This window comes from Podarcis gaigeae (assembly GCF_964106915.1).
Source record: "Podarcis gaigeae genome assembly, chromosome: 3".
NCBI lineage: Eukaryota > Metazoa > Chordata > Lepidosauria > Squamata > Lacertidae > Podarcis > Podarcis gaigeae.
In genome coordinates this window covers 38,123,255-38,146,465 of record NC_139680.1, presented here as the reverse complement: position 1 = coordinate 38,146,465, position 23,211 = coordinate 38,123,255, and the positions used below count along the sequence as shown (strand labels likewise).

At 44.7% G+C, this 23,211-nt stretch overlaps 2 protein-coding genes across 2 annotated transcripts; one reads left to right on the top strand and one right to left on the bottom strand.

Moving 5' to 3' along the window:
• Positions 1-3,061: 3,061 nt before the first annotated feature.
• Positions 3,062-22,645, bottom strand: MTO1 (mitochondrial tRNA translation optimization 1). The gene is made up of 12 exons (XM_083730290.1): positions 22,288-22,645; positions 15,181-15,380; positions 13,464-13,581; positions 11,608-11,897; positions 9,910-10,022; positions 9,330-9,520; positions 8,893-9,023; positions 8,154-8,358; positions 7,895-8,066; positions 5,749-5,867; positions 4,624-4,781; positions 3,062-3,351 (listed from the first exon to the last, which is right to left on the bottom strand). Exons 1-12 carry the CDS (start codon positions 22,514-22,516, stop codon positions 3,175-3,177), a joined length of 2,103 nt encoding a protein of 700 aa, XP_083586416.1. The 5' UTR covers positions 22,517-22,645; the 3' UTR covers positions 3,062-3,174.
• Positions 19,225-22,148, top strand: LOC310840410 (general transcription factor II-I repeat domain-containing protein 2-like). Its single transcript, XM_083730336.1, has 2 exons — positions 19,225-19,305; positions 19,976-22,148. The coding sequence occupies exon 2, from the start codon at positions 19,983-19,985 to the stop codon at positions 21,915-21,917; it is 1,935 nt and encodes a 644-aa protein (XP_083586462.1). The 5' UTR covers positions 19,225-19,305; positions 19,976-19,982; the 3' UTR covers positions 21,918-22,148.
• Positions 22,646-23,211: the final 566 nt, after the last annotated feature.

Sequence of the window (23,211 nt, the reverse complement as noted above, 5' to 3'; positions counted from 1 at the left end):
TAAATTTTTAGGATTACAGGTTTAAAATCTGTCATTTTCTTATTTAAGCAAAGCACACATAGTTGGTAGCTGGTTTCTTCTGTTCCAAGATGATAGTGTAGATGTGTTAAGCTTTGAAGTTTCAGTGACTACTTTTAACTGTTGCTGGTTTGATTAAAGCTTTGCGTTCTTACCTTACAGTTTACCACACAAGTTGGAAGCTTTGCTTCTGGTAGAATATTTGTAATGTAAATTGGAATGTTATGGATTAACATGACTAAAGTCACTAAGGTTTTCTCAATAGTATTTTGCTAAGAATTGTAGTAGGCTATGAAATGAGAGGCTAGATTTTTACTTGATCCCCAGGCTAGTCATTCAAGATCATGAAATTGGTAAACTTTTTCCAAAAATAGATCATGAATTAATAATTCGTGTGAAAACAGCATGCTCTCCACCCCTTTGTGATTCCTTGAGTAGAACCAGCTTCCAGTACACAGCATAGATCAACACCAACAACCAGGTTCTAGGTGCTGTGCCAAACGAGTAAGATTGAGAGCCTTGCTACAAAGGGGCCAAAATTGGACATTAAAAACTGTGTTCAACTAGCAGTTCTAGCTTCAGATAGCTTTAGTGAGTTGTCCTGTTTTCTGAGGAACACTGGACACTAGTAAGTATTACACTATACTATAGCTTATGTTGGTTGACTTGACAGCATTGAAGGTGATCAAATTCTATTATTAAAAGTAGTCCTTGTTATACAAATTACTTGTTATTTTTTCCACCTCCAGTAAATTTTTAGGCATGGGGTGTGGCATCCAAATTGAATGTCCTTGCTTTTCTGTAGTTAAACTTCATATTCTCTTAGCTTCAGCTCTGATGGATTGGAGTAATGGATATTTGGGTCCTGCTTTTGGTAGTTATCACAAATATTCCAGATTTAAAATTCTACCAGCAATTTTAGGGTGCATTCTAGCAAACGTAAAGACATTTATAAAACTCAATTCAAGGTTTGGAAGTTGTGCCATGTGCTTTATGCCTATTGAAATCAACTGGACCTTTAAGTTCAACTAACTGGATCATTGCCCTTATTCATTTCATCTAGAGTCTGACCAAATGATATTTTACCAAGTGTAACTTTAAAAGATTTTAATGAGTTGTGGGTATTGAAAATAATGGCAAAATATCATTAAGGCTTTTGGCTCTTGAATGCACAAACTCTGGCCTGCAGGAAAATTCCCTGGGTGTTCATGCAAAGTGGTCTATGGGGTTTTTCCCTTTCCAGCCTCAAAACCCCTTTGCCCTAGCAGCTGAAAATTTAAGCTTGAAAAAGCAGGGTGGCACCTTGTTTATGGGCATTAGAGCTGGCATTTTTAAGGACTGATGCACATGAATTTTGCCTTAAATAAGCAGATGAGAGTTAATGGGTGTTATCTCTCCAGTTACCTTTCTCTGCAATTTATAGTTTTGGGTAAAATGGGTCTTACATGAAATAGGAACTCTTGAGAAATAAGGATCCTTAATTGCACATTGTAGTCAGGCAGCTACTATGTGTGCTAAAGCAATATGCTCCTATAGGACAACTGGATAAAGATAGTAAAGGCAATCGGACAGAGGTTGCAAGAGACTCAAGGCTGAGAGTAAATTTGATTCTAAAGTGCTCAAACTGGCCATCATTACACTTTGATGTAGAGGGCTAGTTTTGCCATTGCAAAATGACCATGGGTGTTCTGTGTATTCTGTGTCTTAAGAGCTAAACACTGCCTTTATTAAACCCAACGTATAGCAATGTGGACATTTTGATACATGTCTGACAATTCACTTCCAATAGGTTAGTTTTGCTTTCCAATGCATATGTGATAGTTTACTTATGTTGGGTTAATGAAAAAACTAAATTTTGTAAGCAAACACTTGGACTTTTAGTTTTTATCTTCAATAAATTTGAGTCTAGAATTACTTTACCTCTACGGCTCTTTTTTCTAGGTAGGATAGTTTTTCTGTGTAGTACAGACGTGTTTGTGTTAGTTGTATTGAAGTATATAGCGTAGTTAACATGGTCTAAGGTAAAGGGACCCCTGACAATTAGGTCCAGTTGTGGACGACTCATCTCGCTTTACTGGCTGAGGGAGCCGGCGTACAGCTTCCGGGTCATGTGGCCAGCATGACCAAGCCACTTCTGGCGAACCAGAGCAGCGCACGGAAACACCGTTTACCTTCCTACCTATTTATCTACTTGCCCTTTTTTGGTGTGCTTTCGAACTGCAAGGTTGGCAGCAGCTGGTACCGACCTGCTGACCGGCAAGCCCTAGGCTCTGTAGTTTAACCCACAGTGCCACCTGTGTCCCAATGTGGTCTACTAATTTCTAGTAGCTGTCTTTCATAAGACAGAGCCCTCACCACCTTCCCAAGGCTGGGTAAACAGCCCTCGACCTTGTTGGGGACCTAGTGCCTTTTGAACTTGTAGACTCCCAAGCATCAAACCCCTCTACTTGTACTGTGCACTGCCTAAATATTATTTGAGAGTGCAAGCCTCTAGTTGGGTTGACCTAGAAATCCCAGCTATATAGACTAGATTTATAAACCATAGACCTCAGTTCAGTACTCCAACTATTCTGGGTGTAAGTGTGTTTTTCCACTCCATAAACAGCAGGTAAAGCCTCTATATTCCCACCATAGCAACACCTACAGAGCCTTATTGAGAACAAGGTCCCGATTCTAATCTACAAACATTTTATGTCTGAAAACAAATTTGGGTTTGGGCATAAGCTTAAATAAAAAACTACCTGCCAGTGTTTCAACTACTGTAAAGGAAGTCTGTTAACACATTTCCCTTGCTTAAGAGGAATATTTATGCGCTAAGATAGGTGGCAGCAAAGGCAGTAGAAAAGGAAGTGACTCAAATAGCAAGCAGGAAACAGATTTCTCTAGCCTTTTGTTAAAAGTTTCCTTCAACACCTGATCTGACATTTGCCACTTTTTCTGGCTAGTGGTGCCTTTGCGGTGTTCTGGAAGTTTTTCAGCTTTTTGGACTAACTCATTATTCACTGAATCACCATCCTTTGTGTGTAAGATAACATCACTCTGGTAGCTCTTGTCTATTTATTGGATAGCAATTACATACATGGTATGTGAATGACCGGATAACCACAGGCTGCAGGAACACAAACAGTTCAATGGGTTTTGCTCAGTAAGCACTGTTCACATATCAGTAGCTTGGAGCTTTCTTTGTCCCAGCAGGTTGACATCAGGGATGGGGGTAGCAATCCTACATCTCTCACTTGTTTGCTCTGCTCTTTTGTGATGGTTCTTCACAAACCTCAGTAGATTTAGAACAGCAGCAGGTGTAACTCCAGGAATGCGGCTGACAGCGCCAATCTAGAAACAACAGGAAGGTGAGATTGCCTACTGTAAGAATTGTAATGCCACAGTCTCCCCGCCTCCCCTTCATGTGTGTTTCATTGAAGTGACTAAAATACACACACTGTTGATCATTCTATAAACAGAGTCATGTCAATGAGCAAACCCTTAAGTCCTACTGCCAATGTAATTATTTCCATTTGTGCAACATAACTCCCTCTCTTATACCCTTCCCGTTCTGGATGCGGGGGTGTTAACTTTCTAGCCACCATTAAAAATGAGCACTGCTAGTTTGTTTTTTAATGGCAGTGGGAGCTCTTGATAGATTATATTCCATTGTCATCAGCATTATAACAACATACAGCTCACAGCTATGGTTCAGCATTTGTGCACATGTCTAAAAGAACATCATTTTGCATTTATTTGACTGCTTAAATTACTTAAATGATTACAAAGCCTGTCAGTATTACTATCCCCATAGTGTTGGTGCAGAAAGGTTTGTAGAAGTTCTGGCCACATTTGACTCAAGAATGTGTCTTACCCATTATGCCACACCCCCTCCTATGCATACAATGGTAGCCATTTTTTGTTGGTGTGCACAAAGGAATACATTTTATGACTTTTGGGGGAGGGCGGAGACTGCCTTACATGTTCAAACTGGAAAAAGACACATAAGCTAGTCTGAAGCATTCTGATAACAAAACAGGTGAAATCAAAATGGCAGACAAACTTTACCATATTATCAGCATGTCTATGCTAATTATACATAATATTTATAATTATAAATTATTATACATAATCTATATATTTGCACAGAAATGGGCTTTAAAAATAAAGAATAAAAAGCCCCACCAAATTAAAGTGTTTTTTCTAAAACTCCCTTGATGCTTTTAATTTCCAAATTTTTAATAAGGCCAGGAACACAGTGGTGAAATCCTGTGAAATGCTCTCTCCCCCCCCCCCCCCATTTTATTTCTCAACTTAGAACGAATTCTCTTGGCACTTTCCATGTGGTCTCTAATAGCAAACATATTTGGAAGATTCACTCTAAAGGCAGAGCTGTTAACCTAGCGAAGCCCCTGCTTACTCAGTTTTCTGCCTTTGGAAATGACTACAATGCTTTCAAGGTACATTTTAATAACTAACCCCCTCTACATATTCATGCTGGGTTGCTTGACTACAATTCCGGGCCACAATGGCTAGTGCTGGTAGGAGTTGGGAGTCTGGCAACATCTGGAAAGCCACAGTATCCCTACTGCATCCAGCAAACTTACACTACTAGCACCTTACCGTCTGGGGACGGTGGGAGTCCAGCTTCTCTCGCACTTCCTGTGATAGTGATGCATCGATGGCAAAGTAATCCAGATCTTCTGGCAGCTGAAGAGCCTCATCCTGACGCACTTCCTCTATTTCCAACCTCTGAACGGACACATGCCGTTCATAAACAGCTTGTGAGAAAAACAAAGAGAATGAACAGAACAATATATTTTGGTTCCTGAAATTCATTCTGATAAAATATAACGGATAGAATTGTACAGGATGTGTTCCTAGTGTGTGAAAAAAGTCAAGATCCAAGGGTCCCCAGGCATGCACCTCCAGATGGTAGAGACATCAGGTGCTATCCTGGCACCCGGGCATATTCACTTGGTCACAAGTGGCCGATAGCCATGAGCAAAATGCACCTGGCAAATTCGAATGCTGGTTCCACTGTGTTGAACGGGACTTAAAGGTAAAGGTACCCCTGCCCGTACAGGCCAGTCTTGACAGACTCTAGGGTTGTGCGCCCATCTCACTTAAGAGGCCAGGGGCCAGCGCTGTCCGGAGACACTTCCGGGTCACATGGCCAGCGTGACATCGCTGCTCTGGCCAGAGCCAGAGCCGCACACGGAAACGCCGTTTACCTTCCCGCTGGTAAGCGGTCCCTATTTATCTACTTGCACCCGGAGGTGCTTTCGAACTGCTAGGTTGGCAGGCGCTGGGACCGAGCAGTGGGAGCGCACCCCGCCGCAGGGATTCGAACCGCCGACCTTTCGATCGGCAAGTCCTAGGCGCTGAGGCTTTAACCCACAGCGCCACCTGCGTCCCTTTGAACGGGACTTACTCCCTAGTAAATATGCTTAGGTTTGCAACCTAAGCAGAGCAGATTATATCAGATTTACTCCTGCACCATGTGATAGAAGGAAAACAGGGCCACAAGCTTTCTGAATAAGAACATAAAGCCTAATTGTGTTCTTGGACTCGAGGGAATTTATGTTCTGAGATAATTCCCAAAGAAGCAAGATCTACTGGGCACAGATGTGTCAAGTTAGGACAGGAATGGGGCCCTCCAGATGTTTCTGGACTACAACTCCCATCACTGTCCATGCTGGCTGGTACTAATGGGAGTTTTATTAAGGGCCTGCTAGTCTTCCATACCTTCTATTTTCAGCCTTTCTGCCAGTTGTCTCCATTCAGCAAACTTTTTCAGAGGCCCTGGGACAGCTCGTGACAAAATCTCCATATTGGCTCCCTGGTACTGAAGGATGCCCAGGGCACTAAGCAAAAAACCAAAACAAAGCAAAAACAATTCCTGTGAAATTATGTGCAAGATGCGTTGAGTGCTCTCGTCATAGAAAGGTGGGATCTAAAACAAGTCTAAGCTAGTACCCATTCCCATGGAATTTCAAGGAAGTTTACAAGACCTCAGGCTTGCCCAAAATATGGTATCACTATCCAGGAAGCCTTAACCACATTGTATTAGGGATCATTTAATGCACACACACAAAAATGGCTGATTCAACTCAAGGAGCTTACAAGCCAACAATGAAGATCACAGATAAGAACTTGGAAAGAAACTATACACAATAACATGGGGACAGCATTAAAAAAAATGACACTGTATAATACATTGAAATAAGTGATAAGGTAGATTATGTAATGGAAGAAACACAGCATTTTAGCTCAAGGGCACCTAGAATTTCTTCTGTTTTTTTTAAGGCACAATGCTTTGCAACTGCAACAAAATTAGGCTTAAGGAAGCTGGTTCAGGGCTTAAGAAAGACTGCAGTCATATACCTATTTATTCGTGCAATATTGCTTTCTGAAGCTGCTAAAACAAACTTTTCTGGGTCCACAGGTTTGCCAGTGTGTTTGTTTTATGTGGGCAACAAATCCCAGGCCATTTTAGCCAGAGCCTTGCTCCCTATCACAAATCATGCTGTGAAACCTGAACTCTGCTTATGTGAGGTACCAATTATGATATTGTTAAGAGTGTTACTTAGTTCAAAGATAAAAGCCTCAGATTTTCTCGGACTGCTTTCCTTCTTTCCACAGCAATAAATTTTGAATTCCCCCTTGATTTTCTGTGGTAATAGTGGTGGGGTACTAGGTTAACAGTTTTACATTAGGATTTGAAACTGAAAATACGCCCTAGCTCTAGGAGTTTGTTTCTATAGGCCATTATGATGATGTTGTTGTTGTTTAATCGTGTCTGACTCTTCGTGACCCCATGGACCAGAGCATGCCAGGCACTCCTGTCTTCCACTGCCTCTCGCAGTTTGGTCAGGCCCATGTTTGTCGCTTTGAGAACACTGTCAACCATCTCATCCTCTGTCGTCCCCTTCTCCTTGAGCCCTCCATCTTTCCCAACATCAGGGTCTTTTCCAGGGAGTCTTCTCTTCTCATGAGGTGGCCAAAGTATTGGAGCCTCAGCTTCACGACCTGTCCTTCCAGTGAGCACTCAGGGTTGATTTCCTTCAGAATGGATAAGTTTTATCTTATTGCAGTCCATGGGACTCTCAAGAGTCTCCTCCAGCACCATAATTCAAAAGCACCAATTCTTTGGCGATCAGCCTTCTTTATGGTCCAGCTCTCACTTCCATACATTGCTACTGGGAAAACCATAGCTTTAACTATATGGACATTTGTCAGCAAGGTGATGTCTCTGCTTTTGAAGATGCTGTCTATGTTTGTCATTGCTTTTCTCCCAAGAAGCAGGCGTCTTTTCATTTCGTGACTGCTGTCACCATCTGCAGTGATCATGGAGCCCAAGGAAGTAAAATCTCTCACTGCCTCCATTTCTTCCCCTTCTATTTGCCAGGAAGTGATGGGACCAATGGCCATGATCTTAGTTTTTTTGATGTTGAGCTTCAGACTATATTTTGCACTCTCCTCTTTCACCCTCATTAAGAGGTTCTTTAATTCCTCCTCATTTTCTGCAATCAAGGTTATGTCATCTGCATATCTGAGGTTGTTCATATTTCTTCCAGCGATCTTAATTCCGGCTTGGGATTCATCCAGTCCAGCCTTTCTCATTATAAAATCCCACAAATTTCACCGAGTCACCGGTGAGGCAAGACAAAAGAAAGCAATGAAATTGCTTCACCTTTCCACAGGAACACTCTTGACAGCTTTGTACATTCTCCCCCACACAAACACCATCACAAGAAACACTCTATGAATAGAGACAATTAAAAAAGATAGAGAGAGTGGGTAAATGTGAGGTATATGAAGTTTCTGTATGAATCTGTGCTTCTCTAAAACAAGACCATGGCAGTGGGGGGGATAAGAGAGAGACTCATACCTGCAAGGAGAGCTACGACCAGCACTTATTGTAATCTCTGGTATGAGTTGGGCCCACTTTGCATTGCTGAACTGAATAGATTTCAGCATTTCAAGTCCTTCATCTAACACTGCTTTCATCTGAGATGCTTGCTCATACCGCTTTTGAGACACACAGCCAGCTTCATGATAGCCTTAAAGAGACCAAAAAAGTGCTCAGGAATTAGGAAAATTGTGTGCACGCGTGTTAAAAAAAATTTGCCTCTGGAGGAATTGACTACCTCGGAAGGTGAGTCTGCTGTCAGCGTTATCTGGCCTCAGAGACATCCGAAACTCCACTCGGCTGGTGAACATGCGGTACGGCTCACTGGTGCCCAGAGTAGTGAGATCGTCAATCAGAACCCCAATGTACCCCTCTGTGCGGCTGACAATAAATGGAGGTTTCCCAGTGACCCGCAGACTGGCATTGATTCCAGCAACCACACCCTGCCAGAGAGCAAAGAGATTATAGATCACAGAGGAAACCACTATATATACTAGACACCAGAAGCTTGGTCTGCTTGATCTGTTCAGTAGCTCTGTGTCTACGATAAGGAGACTGCTTAAGCCGTAGATACCACATGTGACTTTCCCACCATGTATCCCAGTTATCCAATGGCATGCTAAAAGGTGTCTTAGCAGAATACAATCGGCAGAAGCCAATTATGACAAGGGCTCATTCCCTGGACATAAAAAAGTAAGTTTCAGACATGTGTACAGACACATGTTCTGAACAAATGTTCTTGAAATCGGCATCCCCCAACCTGGTGCCTTCCAATGTTTTGGATCAGAATTCCCACCAGCTCCTTCCTGTAGGGTCATGCAGGCTGAAGCTGATGTGAGTTGTAGTCCAGAACGTCTGAGTTGGAAGAAGGCAGAGTCAAAAGACCTGTGACTGCAAGCTGCTAGTTATATCATCACGTTTGATACTGCAGAAAGCATTTCACAGCCACGACCCACTTCCCTGCAGGTTCTCCTCACCTGAGCTGCAGCCTCTTCGTAGCCTGTGGTGCCATTTATCTGCCCTGCAAAGAAGAGCCGCTGGACGAGGCGAGACTCAAGGGAGGCGGTCAGCTGACGTGGGTCTAGAAAATCATATTGCACTCCATAGCCTGTTAGGACAGATATAGGTGATAAAAGGTTTATTGATTCCAGCATCCACACCCTACAACAGAGCAACGTGGTTACAGGTAGCAGGGGGAAAGGATGCATGATGCATTGTTTCAAACCCTTCTGTAAGATAAGGGCTTACAAAAACATGTCTGGTGATCAGAAGACATGCACAGCCATGTGCTGGTGGGCAATCAAATAACATCCCACTTGACATGAGGCAGACAAACCTCGGCATCCGCACACACTCCCACATGATATGCTGCCTATATAGCTCCATCCAACTGGACTTCCTTCCCACCTCTCACCTGGCTGTACCATTTTTGCTTTTTCCAAGCCCTTAATATGGGTGATGAGCTCCTCCTGGATCTCAGATGGCAACGTCAGAGATATTCCCTGCGGGTAGATGACGTTGGAATCCAGACCCTCAGGCTCAAGCCAGACCTGATGTGCGCGATTTGGAAAACGCAGAACTTTCGACTCTAGTGAGGGACAGTACCTAGAAACAGGAGCAACAGCAGGCCATGCTAGGATGCTGACACGGAGAAGAGCCCAAACATGAAATTTCAAGAGACTGGATAGGTTTCCTTATTGCTGTACTCCTCACCCACAAAAGCAGGTGTGGGGAACCTTTGGCCTTCCAGATGTTGCTGAACTACATGTAGTTGAGCAACATCTGGAAGGAAAAATGTTTCCCACCCCTGAATTAAACAAACTCTAAGCCTAAACATGTGCAACTGCATTTGCAATATTCTTGCCCTATCGGTCTTGCAGCTATCATCCCCATCCCTTTTCTTCCCATCAGGGTTCAGACTTTCCCCCCTTCTTTCTTTTCACGCTATGTACACCGACAGTACTGTACATAAAATAATATAAACAGGGATTTACCGGGGTCCTCTTGTTGTCTCTCTGACGTGGTTGTTCAGGTGAAGGTTCTCATGGATGATTTTCTCCACTTTGGGGTTTGTGTGTGTCAGGTAACATGACAGCTGATCTTCTGGCTGAAACAGAACCACTTGCATTCAGTGAGCAAATCAGGGTAGCTTTGAAGCATGCCGAACTGTTTTCACAGACATCTTGAGAGAGATCACTTCAGCCCGCAGTCAGCCATTATCATCATACCACCTGAGCATACCCAAGCACTGCAGCCTTAACCTTTCCCAGAAAACTATACCAATCATTGGGTTACACTCAACGAAGCACTAAGAAGATCATTCCATTAGGCAAGCAGATATTCCTGTGGTGATGGAACCATTTCCTGCCCTCCATGCTGTTTTTGGGATTCTTCTGACTCTCTGGAGCAGATTTGGTGAGGGTATAGTGGGAAGAGGAGTGGGGAGGGGAATCTTGTTGTACTAGCAGGTATCCTTGTGCTGGCTTCTGCTAGTGCAACGAATTAGTTGAATATGGCCCCTAATTTCTCCATAATACTATTAGAGAAATGGAAGCACGGGTAGGCCCCAATCTCGAATGTATCTCCTGGGAAGAAATCAAAGCAATTTTACTTCTAAGCAAGCAAGCTTGAGATCAGAAGGCTTAATGATTTATCAAAGGTCACACAGAAAGCCTTTTGTGAAGTCCAGTGACCGAGATCTCCACACCAACCTAGAGCTATCCTATTAGATAGCGACTTATCCTTTGGACCTTTGAGCCCTCAAGTAAGCAGTACCACTGCTCTCAATTTATGAATGGACTCCTTTAAAAGGGCAGTGATGATTCTAAAATGGTTCACACTGTATTTCAGTAATACAGTGGTACCGCGGGTTACAGACGCTTCAGGTTACAGACTCTGCTAACCCAGAAATAGTACCTCAGGTTAAGAACTTTGCTTCAGGATGAGAACAGAAATTGTGCGGCGGCCCCATTAGCTAAAGTGGTACCTCAGGTGAAGAACAGTTTCAGGTTAAGAACGGACCCCCAGAATGAATTAAGTTCTTAACCCGAGGTACCACTGTAATTTCCTGAATAATTTCCTAACTGCTGTCACTTGTTCTTTTTTTGGCTGTAGCAGCTCAAACTGTAAGTCCGTGAGGATGTGCTAACTGTTTCTGATGGTTTTCTGCATATTGCAAACTGCTTTGAGATTTATAAACCTAAAAATTATTTTGAAACTTTTTGACCAATATAAGATGTCCACTGAAGAAGAAAATAGTGACCTGCAAAAATGACAGGGCAGATATTTCAGGGACAAAGATTGCTGGTGAAGCAGTGTGTGTGATGGTTAAAAATTACCCTCAGTTCTTCTATGTATGTATGAGGGCTGATATTTCAGGAATAAAACTTGTCTATTTTGACGGTATACATCGTCACTGGACTGTGCCAGTATTTAGGGGAGGATTTCCATCAACTCCTTGCATTACTCTCAGCAGCTTTTAACAGGAATAGACAAATATGTCGATGATTTAGGAGCGCACCCCCATCTGTGTAACCGGGGATAATTTCTGACACAGCCATTTCAAAGAAATCCTCCTGCATGCTGAAAACCACAGCGCTGCCAGAGTAATACATGTCACTTTAAGGAAGAGAAACAGATACTCCCCCTCATAAACTTCAACAGCTGATTACTTCCTCAGGACTCCTTCGCACCTTAATCCACACAGATTCACTAAGGAAGCTGAACGGCACAGGAGAGCTATCGGCAGGATGCCTCTCGAGGACACTGAAGTCAATGGAGTCTTTCACCAGTCGGGGTGGAGTTCCAGTCTTTAATCTTCCTATGGTAAATCCAAGTTTCTCCAGAGTCTGAGCAAGGCCGACGGAGGGCTGGTCTCCCATCCGCCCGGCAGGATACATTTCCAGTCCAATTAGGATCATGCCCCTCAGAAATGTTCCCGTGGTTAGAACAACACTCCCAGCATGCACTCTCCTTCCGTCTTCTGAGGGGAAAACATGGAGTGAAACAGAGCGGAGTTTAGAATACCTGCTGCTGCCCTAATTAGAAGTAGCTTTTTTCCCAAAGAAGTTTTATCTTAAACAATAGTAAATTCAGTAAATAAAAGAGCTCACTTGTAATGCATCAGTAGTTCAGTGCTCATTTCTTCTCTTTCCAAAACAGATATTATCTTGAACAATTGCAAACGCAGTAATAAACAGTCCACTTGTGATATACTAGTGGTTCAGTGCTTGGACGTCGTTCTGGTAATCTGACGTTTCATCGCTAAAGAGCTTAGTCATCAAGCTTTGTAGTAAATAATATACAAGAGAAGACAGTTTGTAAACGACTTAAAGCAGGGGTATATATGTCCCCTTCTGCATATTTCCATCGGGAGGAGCATAGAAAAGTTGTTAAAGCTCCTTTGGTTAAACAAACTGAAGGACGTCATCCTCTTTCTATACTCCTCCCGATGGAAACATGCATTTGTTTAAGATAAAATCTATTTTGGAAAGAGTATCTTTTTCCACCAGGACACAAGGAAGTTTTAAGTTCAGCACAGTCTTATTCAACGACAGAAAACATTTATTTATTTTTTGCAGTTTGATATTACATAAAACCCTAAGTTTATGTTGCTGCCACTTAGACAGCTGCTTATCCTTCAATTTCACACATGTTATTACAGAGAATGAGAGAGATATGTGCTTACACTCTGTATAAAATCAAGTCTCTCGTGATCATCCTACTTATTCTATCTGTTGTTTTCTGAATTGTAAACATCTAAGTGCCTCATACTAACTAAACTACATAGTCCAGAACAGCATAACTTTCTGCAGTGGAATGACAGTGACCTAGAAAAGGCTAGATAACCTACTGAGTCAGAGGTTTTCGTTACAGGATTCCCAGTAGCCCGTCTGCCTGTCTGTAACCTAGGAAATCCTTCCAGTAGCACCTTAGAGACCACTTCTTTAGATACATGCACACGAAAACTCATACCAATAACAAACTTAGTTGGTCTCTAAGGTGCTACTGGAAGGATTTTTTTATTTTGTTTCAACTACGGCAGACCTACACGGTTCTTTATTTACTGTAACTAGAACTAGGAAATCCTATTTTTTGTGTCAGGGTAGTTTCATACAATCAAACACCCTAAGTATCCAGCCAGCTTTTAACACCAAGCCCTGATGTTTTTACAAGTTCAAAAATGGCCATTCAATATGCATTGCAAGTGACAGTTGCAAATGTGGCTATTAGTTCATTAAGGACTAGATTAAGATCAGTTATAAATCAACTCTTTGGAAATAATGATGGGTTAGATTCCCTGGCTCACATTGCATGGGCTTAAAATATGAGGTAAATAACTTAGCTAATTTCCCAACCGATCTGCTTTTCAAGGCAGCATCTAGAAAGAACTACTGGGTTCTTGTGCCACTTGAGTTCTCTGCAGAGGTGAGGTCTCCCTCCTCCTTTTCCCTGGAAGTAGTTTTTGCAAGCTGCTGTCATGGAAAGCAGACCCTACACAAATGGATGAAGACTGCTGCTTCAGGATGCAGCTTGCCGGAATACTGACCCAACACGACTCCACTGACGCAACATTTGCCTGGATGATCCGATTCTGGGTCTGTCAGTAGAAGATCTTCCACAGAAGCTTCACAAACTGTCAGAAGTGGGGTTTGGAGAATTTCTTTCTACTAGGGGAAAAAAACCCTGTTAAAGGAATTTACACGCACACATGATCTTTTAAGGATTCATAAGAAAAGGAGAGAACCTCCAGTAACATGGCTGCGCTACTGAGTTCCTAGGTTCCCCCAGTTTACTGCAAGCCTCGCTTGCTAAGGAACAGCTGGGAGTGCACTTAAAGGTTTCCGATTGCTCCTTCGCAGCTCTGTCATTCCCTGCCCCACCTATGATATCAGCTGTGGGGCAAGTGGGAACTGTTTGGAGGGAAAATAGGGTTGTGGGTCAAATAAAGACACCAGACCCACAGCTTTGACAGACCAACCCTATTCAAGAGTGAGGCCCTTTCCTGCCTGAAGTAAAAGAAGGCATAGCCAATGTCTTCCATAGTTGCAGTAAATATTTTGGTTTATTAAATTAGTTTTTAGCATTATTAAGTTTAAGTTTTTGAAAACAATAAATGCATTAAATAGCCACAGCCAGCTTGAGAATTATATCTAATAACACAGGCTAATAAAAAGGCTAAAAGCCATATATAGTCCACCATTGCCAAATCAAGGATGGAAGTCTGATCTGGGCACCTCCTTTTCCTCCCTCACAAGATTTTACCAAAAAGAGAAGAACTGAAACTGCACAAGCATTTATGTTCTCATACAGCACTTTTCAAAGTTGTCCCACCCAAGTGCTTGTTATGTGAGTACAGAATGTCTTATTCAGAGAATGCTGAATTAACACGGTGTTTTACATTTTAAAAAGAGACATTGGCTTGGTTGTAGAGAAAAGCCAGCAGAAAGGGGAAGGCAGAAGGAAGCTTTCTCCCTTTCCTCTCCTCCCACAGTAGCCCTCTGAAAAGCCTTTCCTAAGAGTCAGGAGACCCTTATTTGGAGGTACCTGCTGGGAATCTGTACCTGCCTTTCCCACCCAAATCATTCGCCCCACTCCAGGGGGGTTGGTGCAGTTTCTGGAAGAAGGTGGGGCAGGAAATTCACCTTCTGTCAATGTTTTTCTGAATCCACTCCATAATTTCACAGTCATGTTTTTTTAAATACAACTCTGGTGTAAAATGCAATTGTAGATGATGTTTTGCAGGGATTTTCTTCTAAATTTCCCAATATTACGTTTGAGTCTCCATTGCTGTATATCCAATGACACTTGTTTGTTGGAATAAGGAGCCATTCCCCCCGCCCAGTTAAGTTTACATTCCAGGTTATTTAAGCATGACAGAAATAAGTTGCCTTTTCCAATCAGACTTTCGGATTTAAATGTTTTGTAAATCATTTTGGGAATTTGTTGAGTGAGAGGTAACTTGTGCATTTTAAAAACAAACCAAATTACTGGATAACGCCCTCACTACCACCACCAAATGTCAATCAAGATTCCATGCTCTGATTAGGAAACATTTTGGTCATTTCCCCAATATTAATGGTAAATGAAGTGTACATTTTATTATATCTGACACACACACACCCATTCACATGTTTACCTTCATCAAACTGACAGTGCACTCATAAACATGTATACTTGAATAAACCCCACTGAGTTCCATAGGTAAGCATGCATAGGGTTGCCTCAGAAGCCTTCCTCTCCTCTCTTCCTATCCACATTCTCACCTGCATGTGCTCTTTATAGAGCTCTCTGTCAATCTGGGCTCGGAGACCCCAGACGGCCGGTCCCTTGCATTTATTTAGCACTTTGTAATGCACTCCCGACTGATCGCAGATTCGTGCGCAGAGCCCGTCCAGTGCGTCCACTTCCCTGACCAGATGTCCTTTTCCAATTCCACCAAAGGAAGGGTTACATGACATTTGACCTGGACAGCATAACAAATGAAAGGCATCTAACTACAAGCAAACAACAGCTTTTAGCCCGACCCCATTTCCTATGCTCCAAATTGACATGAATGGCAAGCTACTTGTCAGGGTGAAGAAAATACTGATTTGATGTCTAAAGATCTTTCCCATTCTAATTGACCCATGAGGTTTCTGGAAGCTTCTCTGTGTAATACAAGCTGATGCAAGCTGGAAGTTTCTAGCTGACATGCAAGTTTCTATTCTGCCTAGCAAGAGGCAGAAGGTTCTTCTTTCACTCAAGGTCATGCTGACTATAACAATAGGCCAGAAGGAGCCTAAGTTTCACTTTCTATCTCTCTTTCCTTCTGGTGTGGTGTTCTGTATACAGTGGTACCTCTGGATGCGAATGGGATCCATTCTGGAGCCCCGTTCGCATCCCGAAGTGAACACAACCTGCGTCTCGGGACTTCCGTGCATGCGCATGACGTCATTTTGAGTGTCTGTGCATGCGGCGAAACCCGGAAGTAATGCACTCCGTTACTTCCGGGTCACCGTAGAGCACAACCTGAAAATGCTCAACCCGAAACTACTTCAACCTGAGGTATGACTTTATAGTATGCTTAGTGTTAAGGTTTTAGTCTTATTAGAAATTATTGGCGGTTAAATTAAGTGTCGCAACTGGATTTTCTAAGGACAGTGCCATTTCTGAATGTATTGGATTTGTAACCATTATGCTCATTTGCCTTCAGTAGCAGTAAAGCTCTGCTAGATAAAATATTAATTGCCTCTGGTCTATTTTTGGGAAATCCTGCAATATGTTTAAGTTTTTACTCTACTAACTATACATTGGAATCTGCTCTGGATCAATATGAGTAGAATTCATGGCAGTACTGTACTCCTCTAGACCCAAAATCAGGGGTCAGCAAACCTTTTCCGCAGGGGGTCAGTCCACTGTCCCTCAGACCTTGTGGGGGGCTGGACTATATTTTTTGGGGGGAGGATCTACCCCCCACGACTCTCCCCTCCCTTCTCCACAGCACTGGATGAGCCCCAGTGACTGCTTACCTGTGCCCTGCGAGCGGCAGGGGCTGGCGGTGGCTGCGGAACGATGAGCAGCACGAAAGGGCTGTCTCCAGAGAGAGACTGCTTAAAATGGCGCTCAGCCAACCACAGCTCAACAAAGCCCGGCCCCCTTCCTCCTCTAGGCAGGGTGGGGAGAAGCCAGGAGGAGGGAGGGGGGAGGCGGTGCCACGGTGTGTGTGTGGAGGGGGGAAATGGCGCAACCCGAACGATCAGGATCCCACGCTGATCCACATGGCGATTCCCAGACCATCCGCAGGGCGGATCCAGAAGGCAATTGGGCCAGATCCGGCCCCCGTGCCTTAGTTTGCCGACCCATGCCCAAAATTGTAAGAGAAAACCAAGATGCCTTACTTCTGCTTATTTCTAATTCTCTAACTCTAGCAATCCTAGATGCAATATACACCAAAATGTCAGGGTTTTGTATTTGTTTTAAAAATGCATTTGTTTTTATTAATCTGTTCTACAGATCTAATCACATATGGATGTCCAAAAACGGGAGGCAACTTCATTTTGCAAAAAATGAAATAAGTATACTGTCATTTATGATTATCTTATCAACCAACAACACTGCTGCTGTTATGTTTTTCTGGTAGCTCCATTCATAAAATAAACATTTAGCAAATGGATTAAAGGTGATGTTGCCATGTCAGGTGTTGGGAAAAGTTCATGTCTCCTGATAAACAAACCCTTTGTTGTTGTTTAGTCATTTAGTCGTGTCCGACTCTTCGTGACCCCATGGACCAGAGCACGCCAGGCACTTCTGTATTCCACTGCCTCCCACAGTTTGGTCAAACTCATGCTGGTAGCTTCGAGAACACTGTCCAACCATCTCGTCCTCTGTCGTCTCCTTCTCCTTGTGCCCTCCATCTTTCCCAACATCAGGGTCTTTTCCAGGGAGTCTTCTCATCTCATGAGGTGGCCAAAGTATTGGAGTCTCAGCTTCAGGATCTGTCCTGCCAGTGAGCACTCAGGGCTGATTTCCTTCAGAATGGGTAGGTTTTATCTTATTGCAGTCCATGGGACTCTCAAGAGTCTCCTCCAGCACCATAATTCAAAAGCATCAATTCTTCGGCGATCAGCCTTCTTTATGGTCCAGCTCTCACTTCCATACATCGCTACTGGGAAAACCATAGCTTTAACTATATGGACCTTTGTCAGCAAGGTGATGTCTTTGCTTTTGAAGATGCTGTCTAGATTTGCCGTTGCTCTAGCGTTTTCCTCCCCATGTAAGTAACCTATTATGGAGAGATAATGAGGACGTACTTGCTAGCCCTGCCCTGCTGCTGTTGAATCTCCTGCGAGCTCCACCATCATGCTTTCCAAGTGTTAGGGCGGGGGTCGGCAACCTGCGGCTCCAGAGCCGCATGTGGCTCTTTAAAGCCTTTGCTGCGGCTCCGGGGAGGAGGCGATGGGAGGAGGCGAGGAGCGGAGGCGAGGGGAGGAGGCGAGGAGCGGAGGCGAGGGGAGGAGGCGAGGGGAGGAAGCGAGGGGCGGAAGCGAGGGGAGGAGGCGAGGGGAGGAGGCGAGGGGAGGAGGCGAGGAGTGGAGGCGAGGGGAGGAGGCGAGGGGAGGAGGCGAGGGGAGGAGGCGAGGGGTGGAGGCGAGGGGAGGAGGCGAGGAGTGGAGGCGAGGGGAGGAGGCGAGGGGAGGAGGCGAGGAGTGGAGGCGAGGAGTGGAGGCGAGGGGAGGGGAGGAGGCGAGGGGAGGGGAGGAGGCGAGGGGAGGAGGCGAGGAGTGGAGGCGAGGGGAGGAGGCGAGGGGAGGAGGCGAGGAGTGGAGGCGAGGGGAGGAGGCGAGGGGAGGAGGCGAGGAGTGGAGGCGAGGGGAGGAGGCGAGGCGAGGGGAGGAGGCGAGGGGAGGAGGCGGAGGAGTTAGTTGCCTGAAGCCCCTTTTTAAACTTAAGCAGGGGGAAGTTTGGTGAATTGTTCTTTCCTTGGGGAAAGCAGGCTGCATTGAAAGGGGCCGTATACACTGGTCACTGTTTTGAAGGGGAGTGAAGAACACACACTCAAAAAAAGGTAACTTGTTAATTTTATTTCTATGAGGAGGAGTAATTCTGAGGGGTCAAACAAATGAATAATAAAAAGGTATTTTTATAATGACGAATGCCTCATTATTAATTATTATTTACATCAGCCACTGATTATGATTTATGGTACACTGGGGCCCTGATTAATTTTCTATGGCATTTTGGGGCATTGATTATTGGGCATAGCAAGTTGCGGTCGCGTGGAATTTGTGCTTTGTGACTGTTTGAGGTGGGGGTTTTTTCTTGGGAGGCTGGGCGGCGCGAAGAGAGGGATTATTTTTATAATGACGAGGATGACATTGGGCCCTCATTATTAATTATTATTTGCATCAGGCACTGATTATGATTTATGGTTTACTGGGGCCCTGGTTAATTTTCTGTGGCATTTTGTGGCATTGATTATTGGGCATAGCAAGTCGCGGTCGCGTGGAATTCCACGTGGAGTTAGTTGCCTGAAGCCCCTTTTTAGTTGCTTGAAGCCCCTTTTTAAACTTAAGCAGGGGAAAGTTTGGTGAAAGTTTGGTGAATTGCTGCCAAGGAGTGTGGTGGAGTCTCCTTCTTTGGAGGTCTTTAAGCAGAGGCTTGACAACCATATCTCAGGAGTGCTCTGATGGTGTTTCCTGCTTGGCAGGGGGTTGGACTCGATGGCCCTTGTGGTCTCTTCCAACTCTATGATTCTATGATTCTATGAATAGCTAACGCTTTCCTTGGGGAACGTTATGCAACAGCTTATTGCTGGTCTTTCCCGCCTTTGTAAGCAGGCTGCATTGAAAGGGGCCATATACACTGGTCACTGTTTTGAAGGGGAGTGAAGAACACACACTCAAAAAAAGGTAACTTGTTAATTTAATGTTTATTTCTATGAGGAGGAGTAATTCTGAGGGGTCAAACAAAGAAATAATAAAAAGTGTCAAAAAAGGTATTTTTATAATGACGAATGCCTCATTATTAATTATTATTTACATCAGGCACTGATTATGATTTATGGTACACTTTGGGGCATGTGTAATGGGTCTGAGTTACTCGTGCGTAAACTGCCGCCTCTCTAGGCTTAATTGCCTTTTAAAACCGTTCTGACTGCACAGCCCATCTCCGCGTAGCTGTCTCAGTCGCTAGCAGAATCCGTCTGTGGGCATTTCTTAAACCTCTTCCAGCATAGAAGCTGTCTGACTCCCAGTCGCCTCCTTCTCTCACTGCGCGGGAGTCTTCTGCGCATGGAGGGCGTGGCTAGTGGAGGGTTCTACTCACTGATGTACAGAGAAGAATCCCGGAGCTCTCTCTCCGCTTCCCCCATCTGCCCCCCTTTATCCCTGGTGTTGCGCTGATTTCCTCCCCCCTCTACCAAGCTGCTTCTCCCCCTGGTGCTGGGTCCTTTGCCTGCAGAATCTGGGAGCCTCCCCTTCGCCTCTCACTCTGATGTCAGTTCCCTGACATCGGGCATAGCAAATTTTGCTATGGAGCCCTCTGATTTCTAATTACGTCCCTGTTTTGGACCCCCGGTAGGCCAGCCATGGATAAAGGCAAGAAAAGAAAAATTTCTGAAGAAAACAGAATGTTTAATGATACATGGACAGAATCATTTGCATTCTCTACTGACAAGACTGGTTTACCAGTATGCTTAATATGTGGTGAGAAATTTGCAAACAACAAAAAGTCAAATATTGCAAGACATTTCCAGAATAAACACGCAGCCTTTGCAGAAAAATATCCAGATGGAGATGAGAGACGAAAAGCCGTTGCAGAACTTATGAGGAAGGTTGATAGGAGCAAAAATAATTTCAAGAATTGGGTGAAGTCTGCAAATTCCACAACATATGCTAGTTTTGTAGCCGCTCAGGAAATAGTCAAGCATGGGAAGCCGGTCACAGATGGAGAGTATATAAAAGAAGCATTCCTTAAGGTTTCGGAACATCTATACATGGACTTCAAAAACAAGAATGAAATTGTGCAGAAAATCAAAGACATGCCTCTGTCTGCGAAGACTGTTAAAGACAGAACCCTAAAAATGGCAGAAAACATTAGCAAACAGCAAATTCAAGTCATTAATTCAGCTGTGGCGTACTCCATCGCCTGTGATGAGTCCAAAGATAAAGGTGATATTGAACAAATAGCGCTGTTCTGCCGATATGTGAACTCTTCTGGGCCACAGGAAGAACTGATTGAGCTGATACCACTAAAAGACCAAACAAGGGGTGAGGATATCTGTAAGGCTGTCCTGGACTTTTTAAGTGCTAAAAAAATAAACACCAACCACCTGGTCTCAGTGGCTACTGATGGGGCACCGAGCATGAGAGGAGCACAGAAGGGCTTTGTGGCTCTACTGCAGAAGGCACTGGGTAGAACGCTGCTGTCATTTCATTGCATCCTGCACCAAGAGGCATTGTGTGCTCAAACATTTCCCCCCGAATGCACAAAAGTGATGGATGTGGTCATTCAGATTGTTAATAAGATAATGGCAAAGGGTTTAAACCACCGCCAGTTTCGTTTGCTATTGGATGAGGTGGAAAGCACATATTCGGACCTCCTGCTCCACAACAAGGTCCGGTGGTTGTCCAGAGGCGAGGTGCTAAAACGCTTTGTCACATGTTTGGAAGAAGTAAAAACCTTCCTGGCCAGCAAAGAGCTTACCTTTGCTGAGCTGGAACAGCCAGAGTGGCTGGAAAAATTACATTTTATGGTAGACATGACAGCCCATCTAAACACGCTAAATACAACCCTTCAGGGGAAAGGAGGCACAGCCCTGCACATGCTGGAGGAGGTTTTGGCATTTGAGCGCAAGTTGACAGTGTTTGTCAAAGATTTCCAGAGAGGTACACTGTCTCACTTTCCCTCTTTGAGAGAGTTCAAACAAAGTCATGATACGATAAATTTGGAATATTTCAAGTCTGCAATCACCGCAATGCAAAGCTCGTTTGGGAAACGATTCTGTGGGTTCAGAGAGGAAAAAAACACATTATCCTTCCCTGTCACTCCCCTGGCGATCAATCCATCCCTATTGAATATGACTGCATTTCCAGGTGTAAGTCAACCTGATCTTGAGCTGGAACTGGCCGATATAGCCGACAAAGATATATGGGTGTCCAAGTTCAAATGCTTGACTGCTACTCTTGAGGATGTTGCCCGTCAGAAGGCCATTCTGGCTCAGAATCATAAATGGAGTGATATTGAAAACCTTCCCAAACAGGACAAACTTGTATTCGAAACATGGAATGCCATCCCCAACACTTATATAAACATGAAAAAGTATGCATTTGGAGTCCTGTCGATCTTCGGTTCCACATATGTATGTGAGCAGGTCTTCTCCAACATGAACTATATTAAAAAAAAACACCGATCACGCCTCACAGATGACAGCTTGCAAGCCTGTGTGAAAATGAAGGTGACGTCTTACAGCCCTGATGTGCAGACACTGAGCACTGAGGTTCAGGAGCAAAAGTCCCATTAACCTGGTTACCTGGTTGTAAATTAAATATTTTAATTAGCTATTTGTCCTTTTTTCTTGAGATTGACAGCTGACTGCACGATCCTGTATATACAGCATTAAGGCAAGAAACAATATATACAGTGTTATATTTGTTTTAAATGTTGCAATGTTTTTGCGGCTCCCAGTTGTTGTTGTTTTTTTGGAAACGGGTCCAAGTGGCTCTTTTTGTCTTAAAGGTTGCAGACCCCTGTGTTAGGGGAAGGAACCCTGCTGAGGTCCACTGTGCTACCTGCCCTGGCAGAAACTTTGGCAACCTGCATCCCTCGGCGGGCGAACTGTGTACCCACACCTGCCGGCTCCCACTGAGCAATCCAACCAGCTCCCTGCTTACCTATGGTGTCCACCTTGTGCGTGACGAGCAGGGTGCGGGCTCCCACCCTCGCCGCCGCCGCAGCCGCTTCAGTGCCGGCGTGGCCACCGCCGATCACGACTACGTCGTACCTGGAAGCGCTGGAGGGGCCGGCGGCCGCCGAGGTCACCTCGCCCCTCCCGCTCCGTAGCCACGTCCTGGGGTCCGGGGGAGCGGCGAGGCGGCGCCAGACGCGCCTGAGCGGCAACATCCCGAGGCCGGACAGAAAGACCCGCCGAAGCTCCTTCAGGTCGGCGCGGCGGCGGGAAGGAACGCGCGTTGCGCACCGGCTACTCCGCGCCGCGCAAGGGCGCCGCCATCTTGCCCCGTGACGTCGAGGCGGCCGGCTCCACCCGCTGCCCTAGGGTCGGGGACGCTTCCCGCATGCGCGCCTGTAACTGGACGGGAAGGACCGACCGGCAGGATTAGCGGTGGGAGGCTCCCTCGAAGGGAGCACGCCGTTCGCTGCCGGCCTTTTATTCAAAATACGACGCTGAAAGTGCGCTCGTGAAAAGGTCTTCTTCGCTCACCGAGCGGCAACTCACCGAGCGGCTGGCAGAGAGGGCGGCATGCATCTGTTCATGGTTTTGTTTTTTAAAGCAGGGTTTTCCCGGGGGGCAAGAACACAGCAACTTTAATTTTCTTTTCAGGATTGCAGCGCTTCCTGTGTGTATTGAACTGATGCAGCCGTCGGCATCTTTGGATGCTCCTTGATGGTGTGCCACAGTGAAGGCAGGTACATGCAGCTGTGGGCTGCATTTTTTCTCCTGTCACTGTGACACCCTGATGCAAAAGCTATTACTGTATTGGGGACTCTCAGTCCAACATGCAGTTATGAGTCATAGGAACTCTGCCAGAAGTGGCAACCGCATTTAATCGCATGCATATTCCATCCCTGTAAAATCA

Excerpts from the sequence above, each read along its gene's own strand:
- LOC310840410 (XM_083730336.1), top strand. The coding sequence starts at position 19,983 with ATGGATAAAGGCAAGAAAAGAAAAATTTCTGAAGAAAACAGAATGTTT.
- MTO1 (XM_083730290.1), bottom strand. The coding sequence starts at position 22,516 with ATGTTGCCGCTCAGGCGCGTCTGGCGCCGCCTCGCCGCTCCCCCGGAC. Across the intron at positions 9,521-9,909 it reads GAGACAACAAGAGGACCCCG|GTACTGTCCCTCACTAGAGT; the intron begins GTAAATCCCTGT and ends TCCTGTTTCTAG. Across the intron at positions 5,868-7,894 it reads GGTCGTAGCTCTCCTTGCAG|TGCCCTGGGCATCCTTCAGT; the intron begins GTATGAGTCTCT and ends TTTTTTGCTTAG.